The sequence below is a fragment of the Terrapene carolina genome, unplaced genomic scaffold (genome assembly GCF_002925995.2).
Source record: "Terrapene carolina triunguis isolate 2854851 unplaced genomic scaffold, T_m_triunguis-2.0 Scaffold571, whole genome shotgun sequence".
NCBI lineage: Eukaryota > Metazoa > Chordata > Testudines > Emydidae > Terrapene > Terrapene triunguis.
Genome location: NW_020664922.1, coordinates 48,049 through 62,704, shown reverse-complemented (window position 1 = coordinate 62,704; position 14,656 = coordinate 48,049). Strand labels below are relative to the sequence as shown.

Below are 14,656 nucleotides of genomic sequence, written 5' to 3'. Positions count from 1 at the left end.
GCATACCTCACGCTTGCCTTTGTACCTTTTGAATACCAAACACACACACACACACACACACCCCACTAATCAGTCCAAATAAACTGCATTTCTCTCAATCAAAAATGAGATATTTGCCCAAGTCTGGTTTCCTTGCTGTAATCAACTACCTACCATTAGCCTTCCTGTATCCATGCCCCTTCACTCCTTCATATGCCCATCCCAGCACAGTCACACGCAGGCCTGGGCGCATGGCTAGATGGCTTTGTTGAGATGTGAATGGCAAACACTGCCCCAAGCAGAGAGCAAAGAATTGGTGTCCAAGGGGGATGGGGATGGTTAGGAAGAAATGGCTGTCTCCTCTCTCCCCATAACTTGCATGTAAGCAGGTGGACTCACCCCTGCAGCGCCTCCTGCTGGTCTCTCAGGGAATTAGCTCGATTTCCAGCCCGGAGCAACCTCTGCAGGCCAGTGATCCGCCACAGCTGGCCCCCGTGTCCCTCCTAGACCCCGGTGCCTGTTCTCCCTGAGGTGCTGCCCCCTGGCAATACCCCAACGATCTCTGTGGGTCTCCCCTCCCCAGGGAACCCCCACCCACTACCCCCACCTCGCCTCAGTCTGGGCTACTGCCAGTCCTCACCTAGCCCCCACTCGCTGGGCAGACTGCAGTATAAAAGCCACTCATCACAGGCAAGGGGCTGCTGCCTTCTTCTACCACCCAGTACCTCCATGGGCCTGGAACCAGGCCCTGCAGCCTGCGGAGTCGCCAGCCTGGAGCTCCCCTGCTCCTCCGGCTCTTCCCCAGCCCTGCTTCATTCCCAGGTACCCTCTTACTCCCCTGCAGCCAGGCCGGTCTCCCTCCTCCGCTAGAGGAGAGACTCTGCTCAGCTTCTGGCTGCCCTGGGCTTCTTATAAGGCCCAGCTGCCCTGATTGGGGCGTGGCTCAGATGTAGCTCCTTCCCCAATCCGCTTGGGCTTTTTCTCCTAGCCCCGAGCCCTCTCCCAGGGCTGGCTTCTCCCCTGTCAGGGCTGGAGCGGGAAACCACCCCGCTACATTGCAGAAATGCAAATGTTCCTGACTCACCTGTTGGATCAGTGAATGGGGGGTGGAGGTGGGGTGTTTGCAGGAGTGGACTCCAGAACAACAAAAAGCTTCCCAAATAGAGGACCTAGATATCAGCGTAGGGTATGACTGGAAAATCATTTGGCAAACACAGCCACCGTGGAGGATAGCTTTTACTGTAGTATGGCGAGGGGATGCTGTCTGCGCACAGCAGGAAAACTCCCATCTCTGATGCAATATTTTGTAAGATCAAATTGGAGTTGGTGTGAAAACCATCCTGACAGAAAGGTGCTATGTCAATATGTAAATACCTAAGACTGTATCAATGGTAATTTGTTAAATTATTTCCTTTCTGAGAGGGGAGGGTTTTGTTACCGGTCGGATAAACCCTCATTCAAACTGCCCTTTGTTCAGGATACTTGTCAGGAACAAACCATCAAGTTTCTTTATGAAACACCTAGCTGAAACCACAGAAGCTGCTGCTCAAATGTTACCAGATTTGCCCGTTACTTTGGGGTACGCTCATTTATTCGGGTTACTGTTCCGGGGAGGGGTGGGGGGTTGGTAATTCTATCAATGTACTGCTTGTGTCACTTGTGTTCTCATATGGAGCTCTACTTCTCCCTGCTGCCAGTTCCCTCCCAATGGAGCTATCCTGCAGGTTCCCTGGGTCTGGGTTCTTCCTGCTCTAGAATCAGATGAGCACGCCCACACATTAACATCTAAAAGGACCGCGTTGATCAGCACTCCCAAGCTGACCCTTTATATGTCCCTGGACTCAGCAGGTTGGGTCGAGCAGCACTTCCAAGATTCCACCCTCAGTTGCTCCAATTCAGCACGTCCCTATCCCCACTTTTACGTTACAATTGTTCTCGCGGGCTGCTGCCATTGCAGGCTGGCTGTAAGGAATCAGGGCCAGCAGCAGGCTGACTGCTGTGTCTGCGGAGGGGAGATGCGGAAGTCCTCTCTGGCCCCAGCCCCGGGGCAGCCTGCCTGCTGCACAAGTCAAACTGTACAAAGTTTGAGCTCCTGTCGCTGCGACAAGACTGGAGCTGACCATTCAATGCCTAGTTCATAAATCGCTGGAGCAGTTGACAGCGTCTGTCAGTCTATTTTTAAAACCTCAGGTTGTTCTAAACTTAGATCTGCGCCCATTGGTATTAACACACAGCGCTTCCCCAACAGCTCCTCAGATCTCCCCTGCCCACGGCTTGCTCTGGGGTGCATTCCCTCGGCCAAGGGGACCGCATTGTCCTCATCAGCCCTCTCACATACACACAGCGATCGTCCCCAGGGATCTGCTTGCCAGCAGAGACGAAACCTGCACAGGAATAGAGAGAATAGAGAGACAAGGGGTAACCAAACCAGAGCTGGAGGAGCCCTGGGCTCGCTGAAGCCTTGAGCCTGCCCCACCTGCCTGGAGGAGCCCCAGGCCAGGCACAGCCGCACTGCACTTCCCCTCCACAGACCCAGCCACAGGCTGGCCCCGCAGACAAGAACTGGAGATATTAGAATCATCTCTAGTTCCCCCTTTTTTCTGAACTGACCAACTCTCCTGTCTGCTTTCCTCTGCACCACAGAGTGAATGGTCATCAGCTGTCTCTGTAGCGGGGGGTGGGGGCTGTTTATATATGGACTGAGCCACCTTCTATGACACCGTTGGTGAGCGACTAGGGCAATCCTCAATCGGCAAATCCGATCACAGATGTCACATAACAATCCGCCACCTGCGGGTGCCGTGCACTCTTTTCGAACCCTACACTTTTCTTATCATGTCTGGATTCATTCACTCTTGAAGCGTTTGAAAGTCTGTGTAATAGTTTGCCCCAGAACCATCTGTCCCGAGCTATCATTTCCAGATCATTGGGAGATATGCTGCATGACTTCACGTTGGCCTTTAAGACATCTTTATAGTGCTTATACTGACTGCCAATGGAGTGTTTTCCACAAACAAGCTGGCAGTAGAAGACTATCTTCGGTATCCATGTGTCATCCATCTTCATAACACGACCAATCTAGTGAAACTGATTGTTCATAAGCATTGCTTCTGTACCCATGATACCACACAGCTTAAGGGCCTCCGTGTTTGGAATTCTGTCCCATCAATTGACATGGGCGATCTTCCTGAGGCAGAGCATATGGAACTGATCAAGTTTCGAAACATGGCAGCGATATATGGTCCATGACTCCGATCCATACAACAGGACAGTCAGGACAACTGGTGACTGTCCAACTGCCTGACAAACTGCTACCTTCGTTTGAAGTTTAACCCCACGGTCATTCCATAGGCGTTTGGTCAATCTTCCAAAAGCAGTGCTGGCTTTGGCTAGTCGAGCAGTTACAACGTCATCAGCGTTTATACTGGAGGAGAGTACACTTCCACGGTAGCAGAACTTGTCAACAGCCTTAAGAACAGTATCTGCAGCAGTGATCACTGGAGTGCTGGGCTCTTTCCAAACAGACTGAGATATAATTCTGCAGAAAAGGACCTGGGAATTACAGTGGACAAGAAGCTGGATATGAGTCAGCAGTGTGCTCTTGTTACCAAGAAGGCCAACGGCATATTGGGCTGCATTAGTAGGATCGAGGGAAGTGATTATTCCCCTCTATTTGGCACTTGTGAGGCCACACCTAGAGTACTGCGTCCAGTTTTGGTCCCCCCACTACAGAAAGGATGTGGAAAAATTAGTGAGAGTCCAGCATGGGGGCAATGAAAATGATTAGGGGGCTGGAACACATGACTTATGAGGAGAGGCTGAGGGAACTGGGCTTGTTTAGTCTGCAGACGAGAAGAGTGAGGGGGGATTTGATAGCAGCCTTCAATTACCTGAAGGGGGGTTCCAAAGAGGATGGAGTTCTCAGTGGTGGCAGATGACAGAACAAGGAGTAATGGTCTCAAGTTGCAGTGGGGGAAGTCTAGGTTGGATACTAGGAAACACTATTTCACTAGGAGGGTGGTGAAGCACTGGAATGGTTACCTAGGGAGGTGGTGGAATCTCCATCCTGAGAGGTTTGTAAGGCTTGACAAAGCCCTGGCTGGGATGATTGAGTTGGTGTTGATCCTGCTTTGAGCAGGGGGTTGGACTAGATGACCTCCTGAGGTCTCTTCCAACCCTAATATTCCATGATTCTATAATCTCTGTCTTCTTGAGGGTCACAGTGAGTTCAAAACAGTGAGCAAAGGTAGCAAAACGATCAAAAAGTTTCTGGGGGGTAGCCATGTTAGTCTGTATCAGCAGACCTTGTTGTCAACTGTTGGGAATGGGCCACATCCACCCTGATTGAATTAGCCTCGTTAGTACTGACACCCCCACACACACTTGGTAAGGCAACTCCCATCTTTTCATGTGCTGTATATTTATACCTGCCTACTGTATTTTTCACTCCATGCATCTGATGAAGTGGGCTGTAGCCCACGAAAGCTTATGCACAAATAAATGTGTTAGTCTCTAAAGTGTCACAAGGACTCCTTGTTGTTTTTGCAAAAAGTTTCTGTGCATCCTCGACTGAATGAGCCAACAAAGCACGGTCATCAGCAAAGAGGAGGTCACAGATGGTTGTAGTGAACACTTTGGTGCGAGCCTGAAGTCTTCGGAGGATGAAGATGCTGCCATCAGTTTGGAACTGAATGGGTATGGCCGACTTGCAATCCTTGAAAGCAATGAACAGCATCATCAAAAAGTAGATGCTGAACAGGAGAGGAGCAAGGACACATCCTTGCTTTATACTATCTGATACTTCAAAAGGTACCCATGTCTCTCCATTGTCATGGAAACAATCCAGCATACCATCATGAAAGGACCGAACTATAGTGATGAATTTTTCAGGACAGTCCATTCGCCTAAGTACCTTCCAAAGCCGGTTTCTGTTGAACGGGTCGAACACCTTGGTCAGGTCGATGAAAATCATGTAGAGATCCTGATGTTGCTCTCTGCATTTTTCTTGGATCTGCCTGGCAGTGAATATCACATTGGCAGTGCCCCAACCAGCACGAACTCTGCACTGACTTTAAGGAATGATGCCATTTGTGAACACATGTAATGAGAGCCAATTGTAGAGGATGCAGGCCAGGATCTTACCAGCTAGAGACAGCAGTGAGATGCCTCGGTGGTCGTCACAGCATGCATGGTCACCTTTTCTTTTCTATATATCTACAATCAGGGCATCTTTGAAGTCCTGTGGAACTTGCTCTTTCTCCCAAATGACGATGAATAAATGGGTTAGATGGCTCATCGATTGGCCACCACCAGCTTTGTAAATCTCCGATGGGGTCGCATCACCGCCAGGCGCCTTTCCAGATTTCATCTGCTTGGCGGCTTTTTGTACCTCGTCGAGAGTTGGGGGTGTAACCAGCTGTGAATCATTAGCCCACTGAGGAATCTCTTCAAGAACGCTGCTGTCAAAAGTTGGTGTCTGGTTTAATACATTGTGAAAATGTTTTTGGCCCAGCAGTCAAGGATTTCAGTACTATCTGTAATCAGAGTGCTGTCCTCAGCAAAGCACATTGGTATAGAGCCAGCATCGGCTGGCCCAGAGACTGCCTTCAGCCCATCATAGAACGCTTTAAAATCCTGTCTGTCAGCTGCATCTTGAAGTTTGACTGCTTTATATTTCCACCAGTCCTCTTTCATTTCCTGTAATTTGATTTGTGCCTTCTGTTTAGCTCAAATGTATCCTGATTTCCTGGAGGCTTTCTCTTTATCGTTAATCCAAGCCAGGTACGTCACATGGATCTCGTCAAAAAGAGCACAGGCATCTTTGTCCTTGTCGTCAAACCAGTCCTTGTGTTTGCGTGTTCGGAAACCCAGTACTTCAACAGCAGTTTTATAGGTTGTTTCCTTGATGTTGATCCAGTTCTCCTCAATAGTGACTGGCTGCTCTGCACCTTCATTGTTGATGGCTAAGGAGGCATCAAGACTGAGTTGAAACAATGCTCGTGTCTTGGGCATTTCAAGTTTACCTACATCCAACTCCTTCTGGCACACAGCAGAATGATGATGTTTTGGTGGAAAGAGGCTCAAGGAGACGACACGGCGTACCATACAATGGTCAGAGCAGGAGCCAGTGACACGCATTGCACGAGTCAGCTTAACATCAGAGATGTCTCTTTGTTTTGTAATGAAATGAAATCGTAGGCCAATGCTTAGACCGAGAGTGCATTCAAGTCGCTTTGTATTTATTTGCTTGTTGGAAGAACATGCTTGCAATAGCAAGCTCATGGTGCGCACAAGTTTGAAGAAGGAGGGAGCCATTTGAGTTCTCGCTTCCAATGCCATGATGTCCAAGCACCTTGTGCCATGTGGTGGAGTCTTGACCAACTCTAGCATTAAAATCGCCGAGTATATATAGCTTGGAATTAAAAGGTAATGAAAAGATCACTGAATTCAGGCTCTCGTAGAAAGTCTCCTTTTCATTGTCTCCAGTAGGCAATGTGGGTGCATATGCGCTAACAAGTACAAGGCACTGTCCATGCTCCAGTCAGTCTAAGCTTTGCAGTCATGAGGTGAGGACTGATGGTGTGTGGGTGGGATTCAAGCTAGGAAATTAGTAATGTCTTGATGGCAAAGCCAACTCCTGCTTGTCTTGGACGCCCCTCAGTATGGCCCACACAATAATCTGAATAACCTCCTCCAACCTCTGTAAACTAGCTGATAGCAGAGATGTGTGTTTCGCTTAAGGCTGTGACATCCATGTTATAATGTGCTAGTTCTCTACCAATAATTGCTGACCTGAGTTCATGGAGATCATGGCTGTCAAGAAGTGTACGTACATACCAGTATGCAAAGCGTAGTTTCTGTTTAGTCGTTGGTTTTCTCTTGTGACCGCAAAACTGGATATCAAGTTGGTCGTGGTTAACCAACAGGAGTCAGCTGGAACAAGCAGTGTTTAGGGATTGTTTTCTCTCCCCCTCTTCTTTCAAAGAAAGTAGCGCTGTCCCTAAATAGGGCTGCCTGTTGCTTTCCTGGGCTATGCTCGCTTTTACTTCATGCAATAAAAAATGTTTCCAAAACAAAAAAATCCATTTATTGAAAAGAAACACAACTGCTGGAGAAACACACATGGCATGACCCCTCTGTGCTGTGTGGGAGGAGGGAAGGGCAGGGTGAGGACAGAACATTCACAGATTTGCCTATGTCCAGGTATCATATGCAGCCTTGCTGTCTGGAGTGCCGTGCAATGGGTGCTGCACTTCAGGCCGGCAAAACTGCATGGGGATGGGGGTTGAGTGCAGTGAGTAAGGGTTGGAGTTTGCAGGGGTGGATTTCTTGCCGGCGATCCGCATTCTCCTGGTGGACTCTCCTTTCATTCTCCCACCACTCCTGTAATCTTTGATTTTCAGCAAGGGACTTCTTCATGCAGAAGGTCCTCCTTGCTTCTTTACGGCCCTCCCTGAGGCTGCGCAGCCTTTCGGCCGTTGATAACAAGGACGGCTGGGATCTCAAGGTTGCAGCTGTGAGGCCAAAATGCAACATTTTACAGAGGCAGTATTGTTAATGCTAGACAGAGTAATGATTTGGCCAATCTTAAAGACAAGCACAGTTCACACAATAGCACAAACTGCCTGTCCCAAGGCGAGCGCACATAACCCACAAGAGCCCCAAAATGGTGAGTAACCACAGGGGCAGGGGGAACTGATTGTTCCAGGGCCGTACTGTCCTCTGGGGTCCTGTGTCCTGGGGAGAGCCAACGGCTGCAGGGGGCCCCTACACTCAACACTGTCCCCACATTTTCCAACAGGCTGGGTTCGTCCTGGAAGATATCTCGCTGCTGAGGGTGACCTTGGAAGCAAGGGAGAGTCTTCTGCAAGAATGCGGCTTCCGCCCTGGCCCTTATGTGGCTTGCCTGTGTGCAGCAATCGTCCCCCCGCCCCTCACGGCACAGTGGCACGGATATGTTACCCTTACTGGGACAAGGAGCACAGTAACTCTGCCAAGGAACCTGTGTAAGCGAAGTGCCCAGCTTCTGCATGAGACCTTTGATGAGATCACTGAGGCCGATTACTGCGATGTGAGAGAGTAAATCAACGTCCTATTCCGCATCTAGGCATGCACACAGCCAAGCCTTCTTTCTGCAACCCTCCTCGCCCCAACAACCCACACCCAACCACTCCCTTCACAAAATCAAAGCCGCTTACTGGGCGCCTCCTCTGCTGTTTGCTCTTCCCCAAGCACTGGATGCTGTGATTGGTAAGCTTCCTCCGGGCTTGAAAACAGCTCCTGGCTGCATGCATCTATGGATGCCAGGCCGTCCTCTGCCTCTGGGCCCCCTTCCTCCTCAGCACCCTCGCTCCCCCTTTCCTCCTCCTGGCTTGTTGCACTTTGGGCTGCCATGTCTTCTGAAGTGCTCTTCTGGTGCTCTTCCGAGTGGAGGTGGGATCGCCCCCAAGTATCACATCCAGCTCTTTGTAGAACCGGCAGGTCGTGGGGGCAGCACCGGAGTGGTGGTATGTCTCCCGCACCTTGTGGTAGGCGTTCCGCAGCTCCTTCACTTTAACCCTGCTCTGTACTGTGTCCCGGTCATGGCCCCTTTTGGTCATGGCCCTTGATAGGTATCATAATTCCTACGGCTGGAGCGCAGCTGGGACTGGACAGCCTCCTCTCCCCAAATGCCGATGAGGTCCAGCACCTCGGCATTGCTCCATGCTGGGGATCGCCTGGTGCATGAAGGCATGGTCACCTGGACAGATGCGCTGAGAGCACTCTGTGGAAGGGGACTTTCAAAATTCCCAGAGAATTTAAAGGGCCGGCGTGACACTGCACTCTATATGCTTTATGGAAATATGCTTATGAATGTGAATATGATGTAACTGGAATATGCTTTATGCAGAAGGTCAATAGAAAGCTTGTAATCTACTGAGTGTGTTCATCCTATTTGTTTGCATGTATTATTTCTATGTCTGGAGTTAGGGAAATAAGATATAAACTTGTATCACTGTTGTAGTCACACCAGGTGAGGGCCATCAATGGGGCATGAGGAACTTGATGGCTCCCATTTGACTAGGAGAATTGATGGTAAATGGTTTATTTACTTGCAAGCCTTCCTGTGTACCTTGGGGCCAACCCAGGAGGAATGGACAGTAGAAGTCTCAGAGACATGTGACCATGTCACATGATACTGGATTGGGCCCAGACTAGGAAGGAGTCTAGTCTGTGAAAGAAGCTTATTGGAACATCTTTGATTGTGAGATATTACCTATAATCAGTTTCTTAGTGTATTAGGCATAGACTTGCGTGTTTTTGCTTTATTTTGCTTTGTGACTTACTTTGTTCTGTCTGTTATTACTTGAAACCACTTAAATCCTACTTTTTATATTTAATAAAATCACTTTTGTTTATTAATAAACCCAGAGTAAGTGATTAATACCTGGAGAAACAAATAGCTGTGCATATCTCTCTATCAGTGTAATAGAGGGCGGACAATTTACGAATTTACCCTGTATAAGCATTATACAGAGTAAAACAGTTTTATTTGGGCTTTGGATCCCATTTGGAGCTGGGTGTCTGGGTGCTGGAGACAAGTAATCTGCTGAGCTGTTTTCAGTGAAGTCTGCAGCTTTGCGGGCGTGACCCAGACCCTGGGTCTGTGTTGGGCAGACTAGCGTGTCTGCCTCAACAAGACAGGGTTCTGGAAATCCCAAACTGCCAGGAAAAACGGGCTCAGAGGTAATTTCAGCACATCAGGTGACAGTCCCAAGGGGATCACTGTGACCAAACCCATCACAGCGAGTCTGACGGTTGGTCACCTGAGGGCAAGGCAGTAGAGTTCAAACTGATGACCAGAGTGGCTAGAACAGGCATTGTGGGACACATCCCGGAGGCCAATCAGAGCGCAGTAATAGAACAGGGTGTCCACACTGGCACCGCAGCACTTCAGCTGGGCTCAGCAAGCTCTGTGCCTCTCATGGAAGTGGATTACCAGGGACGCTCCAGCCGCAGGGTCCGGGTGCTCTAATTGCCTTGCCAGTGTGGACACCTCAGGAGTTATTGTGCCCGGGGCTGATTTAATGCACTTCAACTTGCCAGTGTAGACAAGGCCTAGATCCCCTCCAGAGGAAGACTCACCAGGCTGCAACAGCCATAAAACAGGCATAGGAGGCGGCGGATGGGTGAATATTAGACTCAGGGGTGCCCCAAATTTTCAGGTGCCCTGTCCTATGCAGCTGCATATTCTGTGTGTGCCCAAGGATGGCCCTGAGTTCGTGAGAGTGTCTGTTTAGCTGTGTGCATATCTCACTCCAGTTGTGTTTCTAATTGTGTATCTGTTGTCTGTCTCAGTGTAGCTGTGTGTGTCTGTGTCTCTGTGTCTCTGTCCAGTTGTCTGTCTGTCTGGTTGTGTATGTGTTTGTTTCAGGATAGGTGTGTGCACAGTATTTTCCCCAAGATTTGAAACTAGAGGGGTATTCGAATTTACAAAAGGCAGGAGGTGAAGGGGGGGAAATGACTAGCTGACCACTAGCATGGAGGGGTATGGGGCACTTCAGAGCGTGTGTGTTTGGTCGTTTTATTTGTTTGTTTTTCATCTGTCTCCATACAGCTGTGTGTGTGTCTGACCAGTTGGGTGTTTCAGTGTAGTTGACTTTTTCCTTCTGTGACAAAGTTCCTCCTTTATCTTGGTGGGTCCTGCGCTTACTGGTGGATTTTCTTGCCTCAGAGATTCACCATGTGGGTTGGGGAACAGCCCAGAGACCTTCCCCTCTGGGAGAACCCACAGTCCAGGTCAATTGGGAGGTTTGGGGGGAACCCAGGCCCGCCCTCTACTCCGGGTTCCAGCCCAGGGCCCTGTGGACTGCAGCTGTCTCTAGTGCCTCCTGTAACAGCTGCATGACAGCTACAACTCCCTGGGCTACTTCCCCATGGCCTCCTCCAAACACCTTCCTTATTCTCACCACAGGACCTTCCTCCTGGTGTCTGATAACACTTGTGCTCCTCAGTCCTCCAGCAGCACACCCTCTCACTCTCAGCTCCTTGCGCCTCTTGCTCCCAGCTCCTCACGCTACCCCCACAAACTGAAGTGAGCTGCTTTTAAAACCCAGGTGCCCTGATTAGCCTGCCTTAATTGATTCTAGCAGCTTCTTCTTAATTGGCTCCAGGTGTCCTAATTAGCCTGCCTGCCTTAACTGGTTCTAGCAGGTTCCTGATTACTCTTGTGCAGCCCCTTCTCTGGTCACTCAGGGAACAGAAAACTACTCACCCAGTGACCAGTATATTTGTCCTCTACCAGACTCCTGTACCCCACTGCTCTGGGTCTGTCACACTTCCCTCTTCTCCATTCTGTTCCCGCCCTATAACACCCTGAGTCCCCCCTCCACCCCTGGCCGTGTTTCTCTCTTTTCAAATACCACTTCTCTTTCCTCTGCACTCTGCTGCCTCCTCTCCAGGCAGTGCCCTTGAACCTCACACGTCCTACGAGAGCATCCACGCTCCATAGACACCCCTCACCCAGCGCAGGATGGACCCCCTGCCTCTGATCCTCTACCTGTGTGCAGGTAAGTGCCAGCCAGAGGGACTGGGGAAAGCTGGGCTCCTCCACATGGGTGCCCAGCGAGTACCCCTCTGGCAGGGGGATGGGAGCAGTTGGATGCTCAGGACTCTTGGGTCCTTTCCTTGGCTGGCTGTGGGAGAGGAGTGGGGTCACTGGGTTACAGTAGGAGGCCTGTGCATCAGGACTTGTGGGTTCTCTCCTCAGCTATGGGAGGGGAATGGGACTCTACTGTCTTGTGTGGGGGAGGGCTGGTAATCAGGACCCCTGGGTTCAGTTCCCTCTCTGATCTATTCCCTCCAGACTCTCTGGGATGGGAGTGGGTCACAGGTGCCACTCCCATTCTCTGTGGGGCATGTGTGCTCAATAGGATGGGGGGATGAGGAGAGTCCGTCAGGTGTGAAGTGGATGCAGTGTTTGCAATTGCTCAGTCCTTGTGTAAAACCACAGTCACTTCCCCCTGCTTCAAGGTCACGTCTCTTCTGTCTGTGAGGCCTGGACCCGTCAGGGAATGGAGGGGGGCAGACTTTGGGGTGGCTAAAGATGAGGGGGATGGGCTGGGAAGGGGGGACAGACTGGGAGATGGGGCTTGAAAAGGGGATGAAGGGAAGAATGGGGGAGGCCACCTCAGTTCCTCCCCCACCCTCAGCTCCTTTGCCCCCAGTCCCCACCCACCCAGCCCCACTTTGCCCCATATCTGCTCCTCCTATAGCTCTGGAGGGTCTTTACCACCTCCCAGGCCTGGAGGGGGCGGCTCCAAGGGGATTCTCCTTCCCAGGCCTCACCTTGCTGGGAGGACGAGGGCAGAAGGGAGGAGAACTCTGCAGTAGGGGAGTTGGCTACACTGTGTGTTAGGGATTCACTTTTGCCACTGATTGGCTGTTTGGTGTATCTTGTGTGACATGAGTTTGGTGGGTCTCAGCTGTGGCTCCCATGACACAAGCTTACCAGGCCACCCTGCACTAATTGATAGACTCGGCAGAGAGACCAAGAACTGCCTGGGCCAAGTTGCTCCTGGTGCAATGCTGTGGCCAATCCTTGGAGGCATAAGCAGGTAGGAGCAGAGAGGTTATTTTACCTCTGTATTTGGTCCTGGTGCGACCTCTGCTGGACTCCTGTGGCCAGTTCTGGAGCCCAGAGTCAAGAAGGATGTTGATAATTTCGAGAGGGTTCAGAGAACAGCCATGAGAATGATCGAAACATTAGGAAACCTGCCTGATAGTCTCAAGGAGCTCAATCGATCACTATTTAGATGAATGAAGTGAAGACTAAGGAGTGCTCATCTCAGTCTATAAATACCTACCTGGGGAACAAATGTTTGATGATGGACTCTTCAGTCTAGCAGACAAAGGTCTAACATAATCTAATGCCCTTGGAAGTTGAAGCAAGACAAATTTAGACTGGAAATAAGGCGTAACATTTTTAACAGCAAGAGTAATTAACCACTGCAACAATTTACTGAGGGTGATGATGGATTCCCTTGTTGGGATATAATATGTAATATGATATATGCTATGGGGCCCAGTGTGGCTGTTGTGTGTTTGAAACATGAGTGCATGACCTGCATTTGGGCAACCAAAGCAAGAACTTCAAGATCAAGCGGTCAAAACCTATTTGTACAAAACACGTTGGAAAAAATGAAGAATCAGCAGATAAGGAAATTACCCCAGCAGGACTGTTATAAAAATGTATAAGAATTGGAGGAAATGGCGCATCTTGGATCATGGCAGCCTGCCCAGGGCTATCTCTTTGGAACAGAGGGTGAAGGCCAAAGACAACAGACACACAAGACTAATGACATCACAAAGTGAATTATATCTAAATCTGCTCAATAAAAAAAAAACATTCCAGTCCACAATGGTCAAATATTAAAATTTAAAAAAAAACTAACAGTCCACCATTGGTATAATGTTTTTTAAAAATGGTCTTCTAAGCTTTACAGCTTTTCCCAATTTAATGTTACAACCTATGGTTATACTATTTATATTAATAATGTTATTAACCTTTGTTATGTTATGTTTATACTGCCAAATAAAAAAGCAACAAAAAGTTCTAAGGCAAATAATATATAAAATTAAATTGCTTGCAAAATTATAAAGTAATATAATAATTAATGGTATTAATCATGTACCAAAAGGGGGAATATTGGGATATAAAAAATCTATATATCTATGTAATATGTTATAGGCCATGGAGTCTAGTGTGGCTGTTGTGTGTTTGAAACCTGAGTCCATGACCTGCATTTTAGCAACCAAAGCAAGAACTTAAAGGTCAAGCGGTCAAAACCTATTTGTACCAAACAACTTTGTTATGTCCTTGGAAAAAATGAATAATCTGCAGATAAGGAAATAACACCAATGGAACTGCTATAAAAATGTATAAACATTTTAAAAATGGCGTGCCTTGGATCATGGCAGCCTGCCCAAAGTTGTCTCTTTAAAACAAAGGGAAAAGGGCCAAAACAACAAAAACAAAAAAAGAATAATGTCACAAAGTAAATTATAAATAAAAGCTTCATACATTTGCAATTTCAAGTCTTTCAGTAATCCAAAGCCCTGTTTATATATGGTGTGGTATTTGTGAACTCCCTGCACCTTGTAATTAAACTAAACCCCAACTAACCATCAAAACGTCTAACTACTGGGCTCTGGTATAGTATGTTTGGGGTATAAATGTAAAGTAAATAAGATCCATTTTGTAAACCATAAAAAGTATTTAAAGTATTATATAGCAACACTGTGTCCAGTATCTGCCTGCTCCCCCATCCCGTAAAAAGGCCCCTGTTGAGGGTCTAACACTCTGTCACTGGAAATTTTAAATCAAGACTGGCTCTTTTAAATGTTCCAGTCTGGTTCAAACAGGCATTAATTCAGAGAAGCTCTCTGGCTTGTGTTACATAGGAAGTCAGACTGATGCTCAAAGCGGTTCCTTCTGGCGTTATGTTCTGTAATTCTATGAAGGCTGATCTGCCCCTGCTACCCTACAGAAAGTGTTCCCCGCCACCCCCTATGAATCTGGGTCAGCAAGAGATAAATCAAGGGCTTCATTCACCAGTGCTAAATCCGTTCCTGATAGTTAGTCTTCACGTGGGAGTTTCTGCTGCTATGCAAATGAATGCATGGTATGATTCACGTA

The 14,656-nt window shown here is 48.6% G+C and overlaps 1 protein-coding gene across 1 annotated transcript in view; it reads left to right on the top strand.

Moving 5' to 3' along the window:
• Positions 1–6,788: 6,788 nt before the first annotated feature.
• LOC115271352 (integrin alpha-M-like) overlaps positions 6,789–14,656 on the top strand; it is a 24,292-nt gene continuing 16,424 nt past the window's right edge. The window contains exons 1-2 of the mRNA XM_029913289.1: positions 6,789–6,804; positions 7,383–7,495. Coding sequence (XP_029769149.1) covers positions 6,789–6,804; positions 7,383–7,495 — 129 coding nt within the window. The remainder of the gene's footprint in view (positions 6,805–7,382; positions 7,496–14,656) is intronic.